A 23,287-nucleotide genomic window follows, 5' to 3' on the forward strand; every position below is an offset into this window, starting at 1 on the left:
TTGCAGTGTACCCGGAATTTTCTCTTTGGGGCAAAGGAGGGTAGGGAAGTGCTCTGATTTACAGCTTCGACGAATATGCTTGAAGTAGAAATCACAGTTCAAGAAGCATATTAATTTCCCTGTGGTAAATACATGTTGGGTGTTCTCTCTCTCTCTCTCTCTCTCTCTCTCTCTCTCTCTCTCTGTGTGTGTGTGTGTGTGTGTGTGTGGTGTAACTGAATTTGTTCTTAGTAACATGGTTCAGAAAAACACAGAAGCATTAAGCGTTTTTCAGTAAACTTGTTATATTTGTAACATAAAATGGGATTAGTATTAATAATTTATATTGTTCTGCAAAGCAACACTGTATTTCAAAAAACCAGTAATTTAACTGTATATGGTACACACCATTCTTCAGCGCTCGCTGCTTGGATCATGAACGTGCAAGTAACATTTTACCATCTATTTCAGTATATCCACAGTATTTCTCCCAAGACACACAAGGCAGCAACACTATTTTACTGGGACAAATGCATTGGAAGCAACTTAATATACTGGATATTTTGAGCAAGTTCTTTAGCGACTTTTGACTTTGGCATAGAAAGCCCTACATTAACTGAGTCCAAAATACTTAAAAGTTTGCCTCTTCTTATATAGACAAGTTTGAGAGTTAAGAACTGCAGAGGAGGTCTTGTTAGCAATTGCACCACCCTTGAAGGTCAACCAATGTTAGGAAGTCTCTACCTTTAGATATGTGACTTGTGCAAACTTGGGGGGGGGGAGTGTTCCTTAGAAACATACACAATCCTTTGGGAATGTTTCAATGATTGTTTACCCAGCTGCTGGTGACGATGGAATGATTGAAGCAATTTATGTTTTATTGTACAATAAATGGAGCTGGCAGAGGGCAGACAATGCACTTTATGGATGAACAAAAGCAAAAACAACAACGGCCCTATAGAAGAGGAAGCCATGAGGGCACTGCTTACCTGCAGAGGCACAGCAAAGGAGGCAGCTGAGCCATGTGGTGTGCTGGGTTGATTATATGCCTACAGTGGCCAAAAGCCAGTGACTGTAGTTTTGCAGTACCTACCTATGCCCAGCCATGTGCTCAGATAGCAAGGGGGAGAAGAGGAAGATGACTGACCAAACTCAAAGAGTGCTCACTTACGGTTTCTCATCATCCTGGTAAAAAGTGACAAGTGGGGTGCCACAGGGTTCTGTCCAGGATCCCTTGTTCTACGTCTTAACAGATGACTTAGATGAAGGAAGTGCAGGGATGCTCATCAAATTTTCAGATGACACCAAACTGAGCGGAATAGCTAATGCCACAGAAGATAGACTCAGGGTTCAATATGACCATAACAGATTGGAGAACTGGGCCAGAACTAACAAAATGAGAAATGTAAGGTTCTGCACTTAGGCAGAAATATTCAGCTGCCCAAATATAAGATGGGGGACACCTGGCTTGCCAGTAGTGCATGTGAAAAGGATCGAGGCGTCTTAGTAGACCACAAGCTTAACATCAGTCAACAGTATGATGCAGCAGCAGAAAAAGCAGCTGTGGTATTCTAGGCTGCATCAGCAGAAAGATTGTGACACGATGAAGAATTGAGAGACCTGCTCTATTCTGCTTTAGTCAGGCCCTACCTGGAGTAGTGTGCTCAGTTCTGGTCGCCACAATTTGAGGAGGATATTGACAAGCTGGAATGTCTACAGAGGAGGGTCTGGAAACTAAGCTTTATGAGGAACTGTTGAAGGAGCTGGGTACATTTAGCCTGGACAATAGGAGACTGAGGAGATACAATAGCCATCTTCAAATATCTAAATGGCTGTCACATGCATTCTATGGAATTCAAATTGTAATGCAATAAAATATATAAGAAAAAAAAGTTACAAAATACAATTAAAAACTGTACTGCATCTAGCACAGTACAGTGGTACCACGGGTTACATATGCTTCAGGTTACAGATTACGCTAATCCAGAAATAGTACCTCGGGTTAAGAACTTTGCTTCAGGATGAGAACAGAAATTGTGCTCTAGCGGCGCGGCAGCAGCGGGAGGCCCCATTAGCCAACGTGGTGCTTCAGGTTAAGAACAGTTTCAGGTTAAGAACAGACCTCCGGAACAAATTAAGTACTTAACCCGAGGTACCTCTGTAGGTTACAATTGCCCCTGAAAGACCAGATACACAGCCTGGGAGTCGTTTTGGACTCCCAGCTGTCCATGGAGGCACAGGTCAATTCGGTGTCCAGGATAGCTGTCTACCAGCTCCATCTGGTATGCAGGCTGAGACCTTACCTGTCCGCAGACTGTCTCGCAAGAGTGGTGCATGCCCTGGTTATCTCCCACATGGACTACTGCAATGCACTCTCTGTGGTGCTACCTTTGAAGGTGACTCAGAAACTACAACTATTCCAGAATGCGGCAGCTAGACAGGTGACTGGGCACTGGGACTATATAACACCTGTCCTAAAGGATCTTCACTGGCTCCTAGTACGTTTCTGAGCACAATTCAAAGTGTTGGTGCTGACCTTTAAAGCCCTAAACAGTGTCGGTCTAGTATATCTGAAGGAGCGTCTCTACCCCCATCGCTCAGCCCAGACACAGAAGCGATCCTCAGGTTGCAGAAATCTCGGGATCCGACTGGACTTCCACAACGGATCCTGTCTGCAACTGGAGGTACCAGTGTATTTTATTTTGGGTTGTATGCTTTTTGATGTATTTTATTTATTGTGTATGACTACTTTTGCTATGTTTGTAATTATGTAATTTTTTCAGCATGGTTTAAACTATGGAAGGGTGGCCTACAATTAAACTTACACAGTGGTACCTCTGGATGCGAACGGGATCTGTTCCGGAGCCCTGTTCGCATCCAGAAGTGAACGCAACCTGTGTCTGCGGGTTGCGATTCGCCGCTTCTGCGCCAGCACGTGCCGTCATTTTGACTCTGCGCATGTGTGAGTGGCAAAACCCGGAAGTAATGCGCTCCGTTACTTCTGGGTCGCCGCAGCACGCAACCCAAAAATACTTATCCGGAAGCTACTTCAACGCGAGGTATGACTGTATATGTATGACTTATGTATGTATTCAAAACAGTAAAAAAGTATGTAATTTGTGGGGATTGCCATGTTAATGGACAAAGTGCTAACAGAGCACTCACAGTGAAGTCCTTCAACTGTGAACATTTGCCAATTTGTATCTTGTGATAAGGAAACAATGACTGTATTCTGAGATACTGGGGCTTTTAAACAGGCACAGTTCAGAAGCCAGACTGTTGCATTCTCCTTACTGGGGAAATCCGGAGTAAATCTGTTGCAAATATTTCCAGCTTGGTTCTTATTTGGTAACACGTGCAAATGATTTTTCCTGCTATGTCCCGAGCTCAATTTTGTATTAGAAAGTTCCTGTTGAAGGCAGTCCTTTGATCCTCAAATTCTTAATCTGGCAGTGGAAGTTAGAACTGTCATCATAATTTAGGATGCAATCCTATACATGTTTACCTTGCAGCAAGCCCCACTGGAAACAATGGAACTCACTTCATAGAAAATATGCAAAGAATTGTGTTAAAAGTTTCTCTCATGTGCAATTTCAACCCCTGCTCTTGTTACTAATGTGGATATATATCTTTAAGAGAACACAGCTACTGTAATCACAGAAACAAGGACACAAATTACATCAATCACTATTGAATTGTTTGTTTACTGAAATGTATAGTTGAAGGCCTATGCTTGCTTACCTGGGATCAATGTCTGACTAAACTGCAAGACTGAGTTGTATGAATTCTTGTGGACTTTACTTACTGACAAGTAGTAAGTGTCCCAACAGTATGTTGCTTGTGGTTATTCATTTCTTATAGAATGCATTGACTTGAACAAATGATGGATATAAATGAGAATCCATCTTTTACAATAAAGTTTTGCCCTTCCACATTACCCTCACTGTCATGTATATATGGAAAGGCCCTCACTGGTTTACAGCTTCACAAATGTATGTGTTTGCTCAAATTCTAACCCTTCACAAATGTAGAGATTATTGCGGGCGGCGGGGGGGGGGGGGTCCTGTCGCCCTCAAACTAATAATAATGTACAGATATAACAAAGACATAAATATCACCATAAAACAGTACCAGAAGAGTAGAAAACCTACAATTCTCAGTCTCTATGCATCTTTGCCACCCACAAAACAAAGCCTCTGTAACTCTTTGCTGAACAGATGTACAGTGGTACCTCGGGTTACATACGCTTCAGGTTACATATGCTTCAAGTCCGCTAACCCAGAAATATTGCTTCAGGTTAAGAACTCTGCTTCAGGATGAGAACAGAAATTGTGCTCCGGCGGTGCAGCAGCAGCAGGAGGCCCCATTAGCGAAAGTGGTGCTTCAGGTTAAGAACAGTTTCAGGTTAAGTACGGACCTCCGGAACGAATTAAGTACTTAACTCAAGGTACCACTGTAAAAGTTTCTTTTTGGATGTTACAGACGTTCCCCATGTGACACTATTACATCAGAAGCTATTCTTTCTTGGGGAAATAATTCCTAGAAGACTCAGGCACTAGTTCACAATCAGCCAATGAATTTGCCCACAAATTGGTAAAACTGCTCCTGGATTAGATTTTTTGGGGCCACAGCCCACTTTGTCAGATGCTCTGGTCCATAAGGGCCTTTTGCCACATATGTTAAGTCTTTAAGGTATCACCAAGCTTTGTGCGGCAAAATACCTCCCTGAAATTTGTTTTTGGATCACAGCACTTGACTACATGATGGAATGTAGCTGTATTGTAAAATTAAAAGTCCATGCAAATAGAAAACTAGATACTAGGGAGATCATCGGTATTAGGTTAGCTGTCTGCCCAATATGATCTTTGTACTTGAATTGATTTTTTTTCCTTTTCCATGCACTCCCTCACTTATAGTTATGCAGTGCAGGGGCAATTTTATCATCTCACCCAGATGTGTGTTTTGTTGTTGTTAAGTAGGCCTCAGAGGAATTTACTTCTGAGTAAACATGTTTTGAATTGCACCATTAGTAACAGCAGTCCCCGCAGGCCTCTGGGACTTAGGGAGAGCTAAGCGTGTGACTTTCTGTGCACTATTTGAGCCTTAGCACCTCTAAGCTATTTTTAATTTATCTCTTTAAAAAAAAATCCTGCATTTCAGCAAGCACCTTCAAACTATGTGACAGGCCATCTTAAAGCTAGTAGCACACAGAGGAGTACAGCTGTGCCCCTATTTCGATGGTTATAACATTGTCTTTCAAACTTATGTATTTAAAATACATAAAAGGAGGGGGGTAGGGGTGGAGGCGGCACACAAATGAATTTCCTTAGGAGACCTTTTGCATACACAAGCTCCATGTCATAGCGCAAGGCTCTTCAGGCTGCCACCCCGCAGGCATTTGCCGGGAAGCAAGCCCCATTGTGCTCAATAGGGTTTACTTCCGAGTAAAACGTGCGTTAGGTGGTGCACCGTAAACGTTAAGAAAAGTGAAACCCGGGGGAGAGGGTCGCACGAGAGGAAGATATTATTCAGCAACAGCAGTCAGCAGCACAGGTCTGTACGCAAGAGGAGGAGAAGAAACAAAACAAATTAACTGTCCCACGCTCAGAAAACTCGAAATATGTTTATTTATTACGGTAGATGGAAAGTAAGCGTCAAAGCGCACGCGCAAAGCCACGCGCAGGGTAAAACAGCGCCGTCACGTGACCTCGGCCTCCGGCTCTCACTACCCGACGCTTTCAAGTGAGGCACGCGGGGCCTCCAGCGTCGGCACGCGGCCAGCCGGCCCACGAGTGGGAGAGACCACCTGCTGGCCGGGAGTGGGGGGGGGGAGTAGTTCTGTATTTCTTTCCCCTTTTAGCCAGCCGAAGCAGTCCCGTCCGTCCGTTCTTGTCTCCGCCCACTTCCAACTCCCACCCCCTCCGCGTGCCCTTTCCACTTCCGCACAGCAGCCAGCCAGCCTTCCTTCCTTCCTTCCCTCCTCCTCCTCCTCCTCCCCCCATCATCCCTCCTCCCCGGCCTGGGGCTGCGGAGCAAGAAGAGAAACGTAAGAGAAGGGAGGGGGAGGGGAGAAAAAGGAGCGCGGAGCGGGGGGGGGGGGAGAGGAGAAAAAAAACACACCAGTAGCCGGCCAAGAGAGGGAGCGCGTGCCCCTAGCCGAGGCAGGTAAATATAATCTCTGGGCGGCGTCGGGGGGTCAGGAGCGCGGCCTAGTTGAAAAGCGTCGCGCGGCGGGGGCTGAGGGTGGGGGTTACTACTCGTAGTGAACGGATCCGGCCTCGCGCGTGCAGCACTAACGCCCCCCCCACCGCCACGAACGAGCCTCCGCCCGAACCCCCCCGTCATCCGGGTCTTCGTAGCCTCCTCTGTTTTAACCACCGCTTTCCCCCCCCCTCCACGCTGGGGGCTCCTGACCCCGCCCCCTTCCTCGTGCGCCCCCTGTCAGGCTTCCCCCAGGAGCAAGGCCCCCTCGTGCTCCCCTTGGAGGGCCTGTGGCACAGCTTCCCCATCCCTTTCCCTTCTGTTCCGAATCCCACTTCGCTGCTCCCTTTAGGGGCTGCTAATTCATCCCGATTTTCCCCTTTCCCCCCAGTTTAACAGTGTTAGCTAGCCATTTTTTAAGCCATGGTGGTTTACTCAGCAGTAAGGCCAAGCGAGTCCAATGAGACTTCCTTCTTGGTAAGTGTTTTAGGATTTCGGCCTTTTTTTTTTTAGTGTAGAATTGTTTATTAAAGTATCTGTTAAACTGCCTTTCATTAGTTAGCTATATTGTGCTTGGGGGTTGAGGGAGAAGGGGTGGTGGTTCCCAGTGGTCATGCAAGCATAAGACCCAGTCATAAGAGCTTTAAAATGCAGCAGGGCAGATCAGACAACTAAAATGTTGTCACACAGAAAAGTGCTGTAAGTCAGAAGAAGTAAGCCCCCTTGAGCTCCATAGAACTTAACTCTCATGTGTAGAGTAGGGATGGAGAAGCTGTGCTTCCTTGGATGTTGTTTGACTCCAGCTCCCGTTGGCCCTAGCAAACATGTTCAGATGTCCAGGCCAGGGATGAAGAGAATTGTAGTGTAGTAGCATTTGGAGGGACACAGATTCTCCAAATCTGGTGTATCTCCATCTCTGTGTCCACCTTGCAGATTTCATTCCTCTGGTGATGGTTATTTATCAACATGCTTGTGCAGTGTGTGTGTGTGTTGGTCCAGAATAACCACTGTTCTTCAGGACCACTTGGACTTGCATTATCACACTTTACACCTAAGCATGCATTGAAAAGGTAGAGAAAATAAGGGTTGGTGAATAACTAATTGGCAACAAATGTTATTGCGTATACACCCTTACCTTTGCCTTGCTCCAAAACACACTGCACATTCCCAAGTGTTCAGAGTGTTCAGCCAGTAGTATCACCTGACTTTTTATTACATTACTCAAGCCTATCTTCACCCTCCCACTCACACTGATCAGCTGCTCATATGCTCGTTCCTGATGGTTTTTGAATTTGCTACAGTAGCGTGGTCTATACGTTGATGTCTTTTTCTTAATCATCTGCAGATTAGCTTCTCTAACAAACCTAGGATGTTTTCACTGATATTTCTTACTGATTGCATCCTAAGCATTTCTGGCCTTTCAACTTGAAATGTGCATATTTAGAACCTTCTCAAGAATGATTAGATTTTTATACTTTTAAAGTGTAAGTTTGAGAATTGCTCAGCCACTTAAAAATCTTTCACCAAATGTAAGATACGCTTTTATAGTATAACATTTTTATTTATTATTTACTTTATTTATTTAAATTTATTTATACCCCGCTCTCCCCGGCCAAGACCAGGTTCAGGGCGGCTAACATCAGGTATAAAAACAATTGATTAAAATACAACTTAAAAACAAGATTAAAATACTACTTAAAATGCAGCCTCATTTCAATGGAAGCCCAGATTAAAAACTGTTTGGGGGGAGAAAACGTCAAATCTTCACCAAGGCCGACTATCCAACGTGGGCCAGAAAAGTCAGGGAAGTCCTAAAAAAGGGATTCCATCACAGAAGGAAAAGGAAAGAAGGGGAGGGAATCAGGCTGGTTCCAAGCCAAAGGCCAGGTGGAACAACTCTGTCTTACAGGCCCTGTGGAAAGAAAGCAGATCCCACAGGGCTCTGGTCTCATGAGACAGAGCGTTCCACCAGGCCGGAGCCAGTGTTGAAAAGGCCGTGGCCCTGGTTGAGGCTAATCTGACTTCCTTCAGTTTTTCAAACTTGCTTTACAATAACTTTTAGCACTTGTTCATGATGTAGTTCTTCATTGATGTATTATGTGTTTTAATGTTGCTGGTTTATGGTTACTTTAAGAGCAAGGTTTTTAAAAAGGTAAAGGTACCCCTGCCCGTCCGGGCCAGTCGTGTCCGACTCTGGGGTTGCGTGCTCATCTCGCTCTAGAGGCCGTGAGCTGGCGCCGTCCGAAGACACTTCCGGGTCACGTGGCCAGCGTGACGAAGCTGCAGCTGGCGAGCCTGCACCAGCGCAGCACACGGAAACGCCGTTTACCTTCCCGCTATAAAGCAGTCCCTATTTATCTACTTGCACTTAAGAGTGCTTTTGAACTGCTAGGTGGGCAGGAGCTGGGACCGAACGACGGGAGCTCACCCCGCTGTGGGGATTCGAACCGCCGACCATACGATCGGCAAGTCCTAGGCACTGAGGTTTTACCCACAGCGCCACAAGGTTTTTAGGGATGCCTAAAACATACTCTGATCCATCTAATAATAATTGGTTTGGTTGCAGCATTCAGACATGCTGTGAAAAGGCTGCAGAGCCCCCTGCCCCTCAACTTTCCATCTTGTTCCTCATCAACTTCCTCTGTGATCAAATGCTACAGATAATTTGTTATTATGCAGTTATAGCTATCACATGTTCAGGTCTTAAACAGCCCAGACCAGTTGTGTTTATTGAGGAGCCCTTCCGATTTTGGGGGGGAATTTACAGAAGCCGTAGTTCCACGTTGTAAATGGTAATTTTATGTCTTGTGTGATCTGTGGTCAGAAGGGGGAACTTCTCAAGAATTAAAGCACAAAGATGAAGTAATTATAGTTGGGTATGAGAAATGTTACTGCTGCACATTTTGCTGAGTGCATCCATAGCACTTGTGGTGTTTTGTGATCTCTCAGTAGCCAGTAGGTGTGTGTGATATATATATTAATTACAGTCTCAGTGCATTGGTTGCTTATTCTGTAGTGTGTATAATGGACTAAGATGGAGAAAGTACTTTGATTCAGGGGAAAAAAAAGTATTGGAAAGTGTTGTCACAATATAGCCATGCCACTGAAATTATGTACAAAATAAGCAACAGAAAGGGATGCAGGTCATGACAGTTAAATTGATCTGAAATATTAATTGTATTAATTTACAGATAATTTTCAGGTTGACTTTAACTGGTGTTTCCTTTTAAACTACTTTGGTTTGTAAATAAAGTAAGGAATTCTTACTGTTCTTGGTACCACTACTGTGTTACCTGTTTCACTTCCGTTGCATCTCTCTACCCCAGCCATAACAACTTGTTCCTGTTTTCCCCTGTACTGTTCAGTGCTGTGACCTTGCATGTTTTCATGTGGAGCATCCTTCTCACTGTAGAACTTCAAAGATTTCTCCCCTCCTGCCCCAACATACACATTTTAGAGTAGACGAAGAGTGCTCTTTTGGACTGTATCATCTGTATGCCAAAACGATGCCCTAAGGGTTTGAAGAGAGGTCTTTAGTAAGCTGCTTTGCAGTCTTGGAATTCATTTTCCTTAGAGTTACATTGTGGTTCAAGTCTCAGTGTTTCTTGGATACACTATCAGACTGGATATGGTTTAAGCAGATGTTCTTTTTACAGTACTTCTAAAAACATGGTTATTTTATTCTGATGGTTTCACGGTGTCATACTTTCAAATCACCAATATGTGTGTTGAGATCTAGATAATGAATGAGATAGAAATTGATTGCAATAAATGAAAATGTGCACTACTCCAGTCTTTAAAAACTGCATACTAGTTGGCATGCTTTTAGGCATTTTGAGATGAAAACAGTTAATTCTGTGTTTGGAAGAAGTATCCTGGTTGTATGACACATTTGTCTGGGCTAGCTTGGAAGAGGACAAAATGAAACTGCACACCTGACTGAATTGTTCTAGCCATAGATCCTTGTATTCCGGCTTTTGATTTCCTGCTTGATTATGTTGATGACTGATGAAGTGTTTCATATGATCACCATGGCTTCTTTTAGCCTTTCAGGAAGGCATGCCAAACTTGGTGGCCCTATATTACAGCCTGCTGGAAGGCTTATAAACATGTTGTTTTTTGCACCCCTAAGCAACATAGGAGGATATACCATAGTTGGGACATAGCTCCTTAAAGGTTGTTCTGATTAGGTAGATTACTCAATTTTTGGAAGTGTAGACAATTCAGTTGTGCATGAGCAATGGACAAAGCATGAATTCTTTACATAGAAATTCAATTTATTTCTCTGGTACTTACTTCAAGTAAGTGTGCTAAGGATTAAAGGAAACTGCCCCATATGAAAGAGCCTGACTTTGGTTGAGGTTACTGAAATTTCAACTACGGTTGCAGTGTGTTTATGTGCGTGCTTTTTTAAAAGGGAAGTGGCAGAGCAATCTAGTATTGTTTTAAAGTACAGCTGAACAAGTGAAGAAACTTTAGCTTGGAAGTGTTGTTTCCTTAATTTTGGAAATTAAACTTGTTGACTTGAAATACATTGTGATACAACATTGATAATATTCTGTATTATCTGCATAGGCAAATCTTACTCATAGTGCAGTCCTCCACAAATTATGGGTACTGACTGAAGTTATGAAAATGTGACCTACTATTTGTGGTTTTGCTTAAGCACCTGTTGAGTGAAATTGTCTGGGGTTTGGAAGGCACAAGACACCTTTAGTGAGATTGAAATCAATATGGCATTCAAATTCCCCTTTGGAATCTGTAAAGGTGGATCTTGAAATCAGATATTGGCTTAAATATTTTGAATCACACTTGTGGGTGGGTTCTTATTTAATGTTCACAATTCATCCTTGACATTTTGAAATGTATTTTTAATCCTTAGACACTCTAATCAAAGAGAAGGCAACATCTTTTTTTTAAGCAATTGAGAATTAACTGAGGCACAAGTATATTCATCACTGCAGTTCCATTTCTGCTGTGTTCTGGCTCTGTCCTGGCATCTAGAGATGTGGGTAGTGGATTGTGGTTGCAATTGGACCCATGCCAGTCACAAAATGTGCCTGGTACCTTGCTAATTTCGAACACTGGAGATAGGCCTTTGGTCTGATTCAGCAGTACTATTCTTGTGTTCTTAAGGCACTTAAAAACAGCAGAAATTATCTAGAATTGTTGTGATTTTCCTGAGGATTGTTGAGAGATAGCTTCTTCATATGAGCTTGGGCTGCTTGGGTCTCCTCCAATAGTGGGTCTATAACTTGCAAATTGTACCTTGAAGATTATGGACCTCATAAGGCTTTTGCATATCTTTTAGAATCTCCTGGACTGCAGATGATCTGGGACACCTAACTAGTGTTAAATTGAGTGGAGAATAATATTTTTGTTTTTCATTCTCTGTAATATTCCTTATATTGATAGCAGTTGCAATGCACAAAATGTAGTGCACAGTATAAAAAAATGTAGGGACTGGTCACTCTTTGAGTTTGGAAGATTGCTTTGATATTTTACCAACTAGAAGTTACCATTCCTCCTAGGAGTTAGCCATGAGTGTTGAGTGATGGATACTGGTGGCAGAGAGAGCATAAGGGAAATGGGGTGTCTTTTGCCAAAGACTCCCATTTGCAGACATCAGATAACTACACAGAATGCTTCTATTTGAAAAATGACCCAGCTTCTACAGAGACAAGAGCTGATATAAGATAGATACAAAGCTGCTGCTTAGACAAATGCTCATTAGAGCATTCAGAGACTTCAAGATTTTTACAGTGATGCATTGTTTCAGATAAGAGTCCTTTACAGGTGATGCCTTGTGGATGTAGCCCTTTAAATAGGCAAGATGAAGTAACCAATGCTGGTTCCAAAGTTGTAAATGTCTTGTGAACAGAAACAGCTTCCTAGCATCCTTATAATAGGAAACAACAGTGTACCTTGTGGTATATCATAATTACTGCCAAAGGTTTTTGTGGCATACCTCAAGCACAACAAACTCTCATTAAACTTGAATTGAATCCTGACAGTTGGTGGCTTCAGTCAAGCAGTTCTATGACAATGCAGTTAGTGTTATGACTTCTGCATAATCAAATTGAAAAGCAACAATTACCTGAAGTAATCACATTTACCTAATTAGAAAATGGCTTTCTTTCAGTAGGCAACGCTTTAGAAGTTTTGCCAAAAGTGTGGTGGCCATGATGCTTTTGAGTCTTTCAGCTAAACTAGTTTGCAGAGATTCTAAAAACTTGCCCAACAATTGAAGGTTTGACTGTTGAAATTGAAGCTTATAAGGGGAAGTTCATCCATCCCCTGTACATTTCCATAGGATTTACTGTTTTCTGTATGCAGACATAAAACTCTGCTAAAATTCAGCTCTCCTTAGACTTGTTGCAGTTGCCTATCATAACTGTAAATGGTAGAGTTTTATATGCTCTTCATATTAAAAGGGTCTTTTGAATTGAGGCTGGTTTTAATGCAACAATTTATGTCTGGAGAGATATGTTAGTCTGTGCTGATACTGTTTTATCTTGGATAAGAGCTTCATAAAAATTACTCTAACTTTTATAATAAGGCTTAATATTATTTTTCATGTATTAAATTGAATTAATATAGGAATACATATCTTAACTTGTTTTGGATTGAAAGATGGCTGTCACATTATGATGGCAGATTTTGACATATCTGAGATACTGATTCTCCCTTCAGATTACAGTTTTTCAGAGTTAATATACAACTTAGTCAACTTCAGTGGGGATTTTAAAAGATTAGCAGCCTATTTGACAAGATGATCAAATAAGAATCATCCAGATTTGAATGCTTTACTTTTTAATGTAAACCTAGGGCTGATGTACACTTCTGGTGGCAAATATGGGTCTGCAAAGCTTGACTGATCCTTGCAGCTAGATAGGGGTGGGGTTTCAGTTTCTAGGGGAATAGAAGCAGGTGGGTGTGAGGTACTTACCGTATTTTTCGCTCTATAACACGCACCCGACCATAACACGCACGTAGTTTTTAGAGGAGGAAAACAAGAAAAAAATATTCTAAATGAAACAGTGGATGTATGATTTTTGTGGTTCATGCTGTGGCCACAGACATGTAACCTGACAGTGAGTTTGGAGTAGCCCAATGCAAAAATCCTGAGGATCCATGTGGATCCACGCTTTGTAACCACGTTTTTGCACCACTGCAGTCCCAGGCAACAGTGGGTGCGTGATTTTTTTGGTGCAAGATGTAGCCATGGACATGCTATGTGATCTGATGGTGAATTTGGGGTGACCGAGTGCAAAAATCCTGAGGATCCATGTGGATCCGTGCTTTGTAACCACGTTTTAAGTGGGGAGGGAAGGAAAAGCACTCAAGGGACAAGGAGCACGCGTGGGGTGGGTGGAGAAGGATGCTGCTAATAATGCAGAAGAGGGGTATAAAGGGAGAAGGCTCCTCTCCTCTCCCACTTTGCTCCTTTAAAGTAAGCAGGCTCTGCTTTTCTCCCTCCTCCCCGCTCATCCCCGGCTTAGCGAGATGAAAAACTTTGCTGCTATGTAGCAAGCTGAGTGGGGAGGAGAGAGGGACAGAGAGCCTGCTTGCTTTAAAGGAGCCAACTGGACAGGAGCCGCTTACACTTTGCTTTGCTCCTTTAAAGAAGCAGGCTCTCTGTCCCTCCCTCCTCCCCACTCAGCAGCTCTTCTCCCGCTTTGCTGTTTCAAAGCGAGCCACGGAGGAGGGAAGGAAGGGGAACCATGGATCCTCTGCTCACGACTGCAGCAGATTCCCCCGCCATCCGTAGGCATTCGCTCCATAACACGCACAGACATTTTTCCTTACTTTCTAGGAGGAAAAAAGTGAGTGTTATGGTGCAAAAAATACGGTAATTCTTCCCTTGCTGCTTTTGCTCACATCACAATTCTTTTCTCCACTGTTTTTTTTCTCATTTTATGTGGGAGACCCCATACCTGGGAAACTTTACTGAGAGAAAAAGAGGTGCAGGAGGGGGTTTCAGGGGAAAAGCAGTGGACAAGGGTATGTTCTGAGACCCTTTACAATTATTTTACCTCAGGCTTCTCAAAAAAAGTTTGCAAAGTTAGCAAGTGGGGAGAAACTACAGTGCTTTTGTTCTGTAAATATGGCCCCCTCCGTGGCTCGGGTTACTACCATATGTGCATTTGACCCATATATAAAGTTTACCAAACCTAAAATTAAATTGCTAAGTTTTTTGTTGTTGAAAATTATTTTAAATAAAGCAAATACAATTTTTTTTATAAAAAGAGAAAGAAACTATTTTTGAAGAGGTATTCAAAATAGTAAAAAGCCAGCTCAAATTTATTATTAATTTTTAGGTAATTTTATAATTCATAGCTTATTTTTCTTATGGTATTTTTCTTGTCTTTCTATAGGGATTAAAGACACACAGGAGTCTTCATGGATATAGTTGATACATTTAATCATTTAATTCCTACTGAACACTTAGATGATGCCCTATTTCTAGGATCCAACGTGGAGAATGAAGTCTGTGAGGATTTTAGTACAAGTCAAAATGTCTTAGAGGATTCGCTGAAGAACATGCTCAGTGATAAGGACCCTATGCTAGGATCTGCAAGTGCTCAGTTCTGTTTGCCTGTTTTGGATAGCACTGATCCCAATTTCCAGATGCCTTGTTCAACAGGTAAATCTTAATATTTTTCAAGTATACACTTTTGAATAGAGCAGAAGCTGGTGTTGTTCCATTTTGCTCTGAAAACATGAATCCTTTCCCCCCACTCTGCTTCATGGCTTGGAGCCTAAGGTTAAACCACTAGCTTTCCTTCACTTCACTTGAGGTAACCATTATATTTATTGAAGAGCTTTAAAATAAGTTGTGGAGAGGAATACTTAGGATTATTTTCAGATAGTGTTTATCTTACTAAAATAGGGATTTGGTTTGCATAGCATTGCAGTTTTAGGTTGCACTCGTTTCAGAAAGCGTGCCTCTTGATTTGACTGAGGTACTTTCATTTCATTTAACTTTTAATTTGTATACCGCCTTTCTATATTCCTATACACAAGGCAGTTTGCAAGCTGAAGAATTCAACAAAATAGACAGCAAAGATCACACACCTAACAATCTGATCCAATACAAAAAAGTCATGATAAAAGCATAACTTTAAAATAAACAACTTGCATTGAGTAAAGTGGTGTTCAATAATCCATTAGAATATAATAGTAAATAATAAAATTAAATATCAGCAAATAATAGTTAAATAGTTTGCACTTAACAATTGCAATAAATAATTACTAAACTATAATCAATAAAATTGATGGCAAATTACCGTGCATAAAATACCACAAAGCATACAGCACCATGTAAAAGGATCAAATTGAGAAACAAGGACACACAACTTACAAAACTACTAAAAAAAAAGAAGCCCTGAACTCTTCTTCTCTCTTCCCAGCTGTTTCTGCTCTTCTCAAAGTCATTGTCTGGGAAATACTCCTAGGGCTGCAGGGTGGGGCAAGGCAGGTGGAAAAAGCCATTGCTTGATGGCCAGCACAAGCTCTCTCTCCCCTCACAGTTCTTTATTTGGAAACTTCTCTCTTATGAAGGCTCCTCACAGTGGCAGCAAATCGTCATTAAAGGGTTTACAGAGCAGATTGGATATGCACTCATCAGGTAGATGATGTCAATGCAGAACGTTTCCTTTGGATGACTTATAGGGTATTTACTATAAAATGGTTCTCTTGTTTGGGGTGCCTACTATGTTACGTACTTTTAATGTTAAAATTTGATCATTCTATGGTGGTTCACTGTGTAATGTCATCATAAATGATAGTACCTTATGGAGCAAGTTGACTGCCAGCCACGAACAATGGGGTTGAATGGAGCACAGAGCCACTGGGCCCTTCTGCTTCCAGTGGTCAGGATTGGAGGTAGGAGGTACAGTGGAAATGCTATTTTCCACTGCACCGTTATCAGGCTGTCTTATACTGAGTGAGATTATTGGTCCATCTAGCTCAGTATTGTCTATACAATATGGCAGTGATCTACCACCCTTTTTTAAGGGTTCAGGTCAAAGTTGTTGAGTGTTTTTTTAGAGAGGGGAATTGCACCGTTTTATTGGGGTTCCAGTTTGGGGGGGGCTGGGAAAATAGAAGGAGGGAGGGGATTAGTCACTCACCAAACGATCACTGTGGAAGCAATTTGCCTCACACCAAAAACTCCCTCTTCCATTCCAGAGATCAGGAGGAGAAGATGCAGGGAGGGGAGAGGGGGCGAGGCGGGGCAAAGGAAAATGAGACAGCGATTGACTGCAACCTGTTGGACATCCCTGGTCTACACTGACTGGCAGTAGCAGGAGTCTTTCTTAGTCCTACCTGGAGATGCCTGGAATTGAATTTGGGACTTTATATATGGGAAGCAGATGTTCTGCCAATGAGTTGCAGCCCTTCCCGCAAAGGAACACCTCTGCTGTATCTTAACTTCCTTCAACGGGGCAGATCAGAGATTGTAGCTTATTTAGGCTACTGACATATTGGAATCTATATTTTGTTGTTGTTGTTGTTTAGTCGTTTAGTCGTGTCTCACTCTTCGTGACCCCATGGACCAGAGCACACCAGGCACTCCTGTCTTCCACTGCCTCCTGCAGTTTGGTCAAACTCATGCTGGAATCTATATGTCTTTTTGCAAATAATTACACATCTTTTTCAAACCCATGCAATCATTCAGTCTCCCTTCTAAGCAAGTGTTTAGCCACCACACGATCCTAACATCCTGCTTTTCCCATGTTATTGTTGCGGCCAGCTCCTGTTCACGCAACTCCTCCTTGAATATTAGTGTGGAAAAGAATAGGAGGAATTTCATGGCATTTATTTATTTATTATTTAACCATTTCTATACTGGTTAATTTAATATACTAATGCAAACAATTAAAAAAACAACACAGTGCAGGGTTAATAAAAAGTGTAAACCCACACAGCAATGTAAAATCAGTAAGCAACACTTAAAAATTAGCAAGGAGTATACAAGATAGCTTTAAGAACTAAAAACAAGGAATTTAAAAAGCCTGGGAGAGGAAAAAATGCTTTGCATATAATTGAGCATTAAAAGTGGCTACTGATGAAAATTGAACTTCCATCCGAAGGCAATGTGTTTAAAACTCTTAAAAGAAACATTGGTCAGATGTAATGCTTTCCAGAGGGCTAACCACCTTAGGCAACAATTCTGTAGTTGAGAATGAATGGGGCCCATTCAACTCAGTAGGACTTATTTCTGAGTAAGATTGTATAGGATCTCTCTGTTAGTCTGTTGCAGCAACAGCTTTGTACCATTTTAAGACTAACTTGGCTTCTGATGAAATTGACTGTAGTCCACAAAACTTTATACCATAATACATGTGTTAATCTTTATGGTGCCACACTACTGTTTATTTGTTTTCATGGGTCACAGTGTAGCAAATGCTGTTGTTTTGAAGAAACAGTTTAAGAAACCAGTCTTTAACTATGCTTTTATCATCTTTTAATCAATGAACCTTACACTGAATGGCCTTAGTAGAAAATTACTGAGTACTTTTCCAGTCCAGGATTCCTGCTATGGCCACGGTGGGCTCCTAATAATGGTATTTTTATACTCGGGATTTGGTTGGGGACAGAACAGTTATGCAGAGATGCAGAAAAAGCAACCCCCCATTATTAATTTTTTGGTAGACACTGACAATTTCTTGCAAATATTGTTGGAAAATAGTAGTAGCTATGTTGACTTTTCTCTTTTGATCACTGACTTTGACAGATTTTGTAGAAAGGGAATTGATCAAACATTTTACTAGCAATTTGGCTTATACTTCCGTCTCTTCCCCATTAAGTTGTGCATGCTGAGCAAGCGTTGGATGTCTAGTCAGAAAAGTCACAGTCCTAGCCAGAAATAGTTTGACGGCAACCAACATAGCAGTGGCAAACCTTGGTGTTCCAAATTTCATTGGCACCCTGTGTGATGCCAAAATCTCCCCCACCAAGCCCTACTCCCCGCCTCTCACCTTCTATTGGATGTCATAGTTGTGGTGCCTCATAGTTGCCCCAGTTTGAGTGCACCATTTGTGCTCTCTTAGATCTCTGAACATACTGTACCTTGTTGAAAGCATGATATCCAGCTCCCTGGAATGCAAATGACAGTTTATAGAAGTTTCTGAAGCAGCTGGGGCACTTCACAGTTTAGATTTTATGTATCAAACTTAACTCTAGTAGTTTGTATCCAGTGGTGTCCTACATGCTGAAAGATGTGGTTTTTTTAAAAAAAACCCAGCATAGATTTTCAATCAGTAGGGAGGAGGGAGGTAATCCTGCTCCCCCTGCAGCCACCCCACTCCATCTCCCATGCTATTGTAAAAGGTCTTTCAGTCCTTTGGAACAGAGTTTTGGGGGTGTGCATAGTGGAGGGGGAATCAGCAAAAACAATTTCCTTTCCCATTCCACTGATAAAAGCACCTGCTGGATCAAACAGCCTTTGATTAGTGTGAGGGACACTATTGGATTTAACAAAATTCTTTTAAGAACCTGACATGCATTATGTTATAACTTAGCAGGTGACATTGATAGTTTCCATTGTCAGCTTACACTTTTCTGAATTTTCAGTGGGCAAAATCTAATAGATAGTTGAGTATCCTAGGGTGTAGCGCAGGGTATTTGATCTGAAAGACACTGAGGCATTTGTACATGTAGATTTCATAAATGTATTTTCTGCTAAGCTATAAGCATCTGTTTCCTGTTTGGGCCTGCCTGATCTTATCTTGCTGGTGTTCTTGGTTGAATAGAAGATGGCGGTTCTTTTTCCTTTGGCCAATGGATGAGGTCTGAGTTTCTCTTTTCCCTTCCTTCTGCAGTCTTGGGGCAATTGGTAGCTGGAGCTGACAATTGTTTTGGCAGGTGTGGGGAAAGCATTTACCCTTGAGCTGCCCCTTCTATTCTCAATGGATGGGATGAGGCTGGTCTCCTCCTTAACATGATGTTCTTCCTGGGATGCTAGAGGAACACCTTCCCACTGGCCCTTGATAACCTGGCTGATCGTTCAGAGCAGTGTGTGCTGCCTTTCAATTCCACAGCCCCATTTTTTAATTAGCTTGTAAAGAAGCATAATATAAAGGCATCCTATATATTAGGGTTGCCACACGTTTGAATTTTCCCGGTCATATCGAGAATACTGCGGCTGCAAGCAGCGTCTGAGCAGAAAACGGCTAAATGTCTTGGAAGATCTGGACGTATGGCAGCCCATGTTGGCTGGGTCATTGTTGCTGATTTTCCTTAGAAATAGCTCAAAAATGTCTTGTTTCTTTGCAGTTTTGCGAAAAAAGCTCAACTTTGGCTCAAAATAAGAAGCTCAACAACTTTTTTGTCTGGATTTTTACTTTTTGAAATATAGTAACCCTGCTCTATATATAAACATTGATGCCTTTTTCCTCCTTACCCTAATATATGCCTCTAGTAGTTTGCACTGGTGGTTGACAGTTCTTACAGACCTATCATTGCATTTCTAAAAATATAGCTTTTAATATTCTAAGACCTTTGTTCTCTGAGCTATCCTCCTAATGATATAATAGCAAATGGAACTTTTTTTGTGTATTTGCTTTGATATATGCTCCTAAAGGGTGTTTACAATCTGACATCTTGTTCCATGTCTTTCTTCCTTCCCCTCATCCCCTAGCTAGTGTAATACTAGTTAGCATATGCTTCTATGCTCTTTGGCTAGGATCCATAGTTTCATGCAATTAATTCTGTGCGCCCTATGGAGCTTTGACTTGTTTGCTCCATGGCAAACTCAGGAGACTTTCCCAAGCGTGAAAGTTTATTGAAGTCAGAAATAATTTTTAAATAAACTTTATTGAATTTATTAAAATCCACTGAGTGAAAGTTCTTGGGTTTCTTTAGATACTGACCATTGTTTCGTAGTGTGGTGAAGCTGTCTGGCAGGTTTTTTGTTTCCCTTGGCTCTCTTGCTTAAAATGCAAGGAAGACCCGAGTGGATCCTGCTCTTCCATCAGTCTACCCAATCAAGCTAATGACAAATGGTGAGCATTGTTAGAGGCATTTACCTTTATACTTCTCTTGGGACTGGTTTGGCTACTTGACATTTATCTGCGTAGAGCAACCTCTGGACGCAGGTGCATGGAGGAGAAGCTTTCTGACATGGCATATCCAAACTTACAGGCAGGGCAATATCCAGGTGGCACGGGACCCAGGGCCCCCTGTTACATTTTTATATAGGTGCAAGTCTGCTTCTGAAACAGTACAAGGAGGCAGAACCAGTGCTAGAAATTCTGGTATATAAGGTGGTCGCCAAATGGTACCTTGAATCTTATGTTGTGTTTGCCACAACGGAATGTCTTTTCGCTAGGGGTTGGATGAAATGGCCCTTGGGATCCCTTCTAATGCTACAGTTCTATGATTCTATGATCTCTGTAGCTTGCTCTTATAACAGTTCACTTGCCCCAGTATGCAAGAAGGAGAAACATGCACAGTGGAAATGAAAATGGTATGAATTATGGAGTAGGATAGAGCTTTTTAAACTGTAGTTGCCAACATGGCGCCCAGAAAGCTCAATGTAATTGCAATTGGACGTGCGCCAGTAGCAAAAAGCACCTGGCTAATTTTGAACACCTCGGAGCAGCATACAGTCCCATGTCTTAAGAGCAAACATCTAGAAGAATCCTTAACTCCTTTAAATAGATGCTAGGAATTTAACTTATAATAATAATAATAATAATAATAATAATAATAATAATAATAATTTATTATTTATACCCTGGGCGGCTTCCAACAAAATATTAAAATACCGTAATACATCAAACATTAAAAGCTTCCCTAAACAGGGCTGCCTTCAGATGTCTTCTAAAAGTCTGGTAGTTGTTCTCTGTGACATCTGGTGGGAGGGTGTTCCACAGGACGGGCGCCACTACTGAGAAGGCCCTCTGCCTGGTTCCCTGTAATTTGGCTACTCGTAGTGAGGGAACTGGCAGAAGGCCCTCGGCGCTGGACCTCAGTGTCCGGGTAGAATGATGGGCGTGGAGACGCTCCTTCAGGTGTAGTGGGCTGAGGCCCTTTAGGGCTTTAAAGGTCAGCACCAACACTTTGAATTGTGCTCGGAAACGTACTGCGAGCCAATGTAGGTCTTTCAAGACCGGTGTTATGTGGTCTCAGCGGCCGCTCCCAGTCACCAGTCTAGCTGCCGCATTCTGGATTAGTTGTAGTTTCCGGGTCACCTTCAAATGTAGCCCCAACTTGAAATTGTATACATACAAAATACACATTATACTACCACCAGGCCAGCAAAAACAAAACAAAGAACTTTAGAATTGTAGGGATTGTGTTATTTCTAGGACCCATGCCTTATCCACTTGCTTTGTACAATAGCTTTGCTAATAGCAAAATGTAAAATGGTATTTAATGATATTCTCCAGTCTTTTCAAATATTACTTGCTAATGCACAATACTGGCAGAGCCAAATGGATATGTGCCTTTCTTTATCCAAGTGGTTTGAGTTAAAATTTCAGAGGCAAAGCAAAATGTGTCATCTGATGTTTGGAAATTGGTAGGTGGGCAGTCCCACCCACCTGTCTAAATGTCCCTTGAGGATTAGGCTATTAAAGGATATGGATTACTGACTAGAAATGCCTCCCTACTGGTTCCACGTTTAGTTCTTCCAAAGCATAATCATTTAGTACTTGTAGAAACTTGACTCTTTGTTATGACTACATTTTCTTTTATGTTGTCAGATTTCTGGTAGTTGGAATTCATCCCTTGTTACTTCATTTCCAGTGCATGTTGTATTTCTTTCCTTTGGAGTTTGGTATGTTACTTTTTTCTGGCGTTTGTGTGCATGTATATTTATTTAAAGCATTTTTATTCAGCTCAAAAAGCTCCTATAGTGGCTTAAAGGTAAAGGTAAAGGACCCCTGACAGTTAAGTCCAGTCACGAATGACTCTGGGGTTGCGGTGCTCACGGCGTTTGTCCACAGACAGTTTTTCCGGGTCATATGGCCAGCATGATTAAGCTGCTTCTGGCGAACCAGAGCAGTGCATAGAAATGCCATTTACCTTCCCTCCGCAGTGGTACCTATTTATCTACTTGCACTTTGACGTGCTTTCGAACTGCTAGGTTGGCCGGAGTTGGGACCGAACAACGGGAGCTCACTCCGTCAGGGGGATTCAAACCGCCGACCTTCCAACCGGCAAGCCCAAGGCTCAGTGGTTTACACCACAGCGCCACCCGCGTCCCCTCCTATAGTGGCTTACATGACATCAAATAAAAATACAATAGTCATTGCCAGTAGGTTTACACTTAAAAGACATGATATAAAATGGATTGGGGTATGGGGGAGAAAACAAGTAAGCTTAGGACCAATTTTTAAAGTTATATAGTAGTTCCTATGAGACCCCCTAGAATGGAAATAACTGAGGGAGAGGAGCAGCTCAGTGGAGCTGGTCTCTCAGCAGAGCTGATGAAATATCATGTTCACGGTCTACTTCCTTAATTAGGAAGATACTGTATTTTAAATATTTCCACATTGTGCGTGTGGTGATTCCTAATCCAACTAATTTACTTTATTGTCCTAGTCATTTTGTTGTTCATTTCTTCTAGAAGATAATGACGGCAAGTGCTTGTTACCCATGTTTTTCTGTCTTGTTGCATCTGAAAAGGCCTTGAAATTATGAATATCCTCTTTTCTTTAAAAAGTTGCTGTCGTGTGCGGGATTTTGCAGTTAGGAGGCATTTGTTCTGGTGTCTCAGAACAGTTGCTTTTGATTTTTTTTTGTCCTGTATCTTTTTGATTTTTTTTACAAAAATGTGCAGAACATTAGATAGCAGCTGATGTTCCTGTGAATGAAAATGGAGATTATAGTGAGGAATGTAGGATGCCTGGGGACAAGTCTATTCACCCGCTTACTTCACAGTATATGAAACAGTAGGGCAGGGTGGGGAGAACTCCATTCACCCTTCCTTGCTGGGTAGTGGAGGCTGGCAGAAGTATTTTCCTCTGCTGCCTTGTTACAAAGTCTACCTCTTCTTTCTGAGTCTTCAGATTGGTAAAGATGAAAGTGAAGGGAGACAGAAGGGGTTGTATGTGGAAGATCCTTCCCTGCCCCCTGCCGCCGCTTTAATATG

The 23,287-nt window shown here is 42.1% G+C and overlaps 1 protein-coding gene across 40 annotated transcripts in view; it reads left to right on the forward strand.

Moving 5' to 3' along the window:
• The first annotated feature begins 5,688 nt into the window (after positions 1-5,688).
• PHF3 (PHD finger protein 3) overlaps positions 5,689-23,287 on the forward strand; it is a 46,322-nt gene continuing 28,723 nt past the window's right edge. For 3 of the 40 annotated variants that reach the window (XM_083606902.1, XM_083606934.1, XM_083606924.1), the window contains exons 1-2: positions 5,710-6,025; positions 14,651-14,827. Coding sequence is in view for 13 of the 40 variants with exons in the window: in XM_083606934.1 (XP_083463060.1) it covers positions 14,725-14,827 (103 nt within the window). In the remaining 27 variants the exon portion in view is untranslated. Of the gene's footprint in view, positions 6,658-14,558; positions 14,828-23,287 lie in introns of all 40 variants that reach the window. The other 37 variants (XM_083606900.1, XM_083606921.1, XM_083606910.1 and 34 more) reach the window with 31 other exon arrangements.

This window comes from Podarcis filfolensis (assembly GCF_964270895.1).
Source record: "Podarcis filfolensis genome assembly, chromosome: 3".
Classification (NCBI taxonomy): domain Eukaryota; kingdom Metazoa; phylum Chordata; class Lepidosauria; order Squamata; family Lacertidae; genus Podarcis; species Podarcis filfolensis.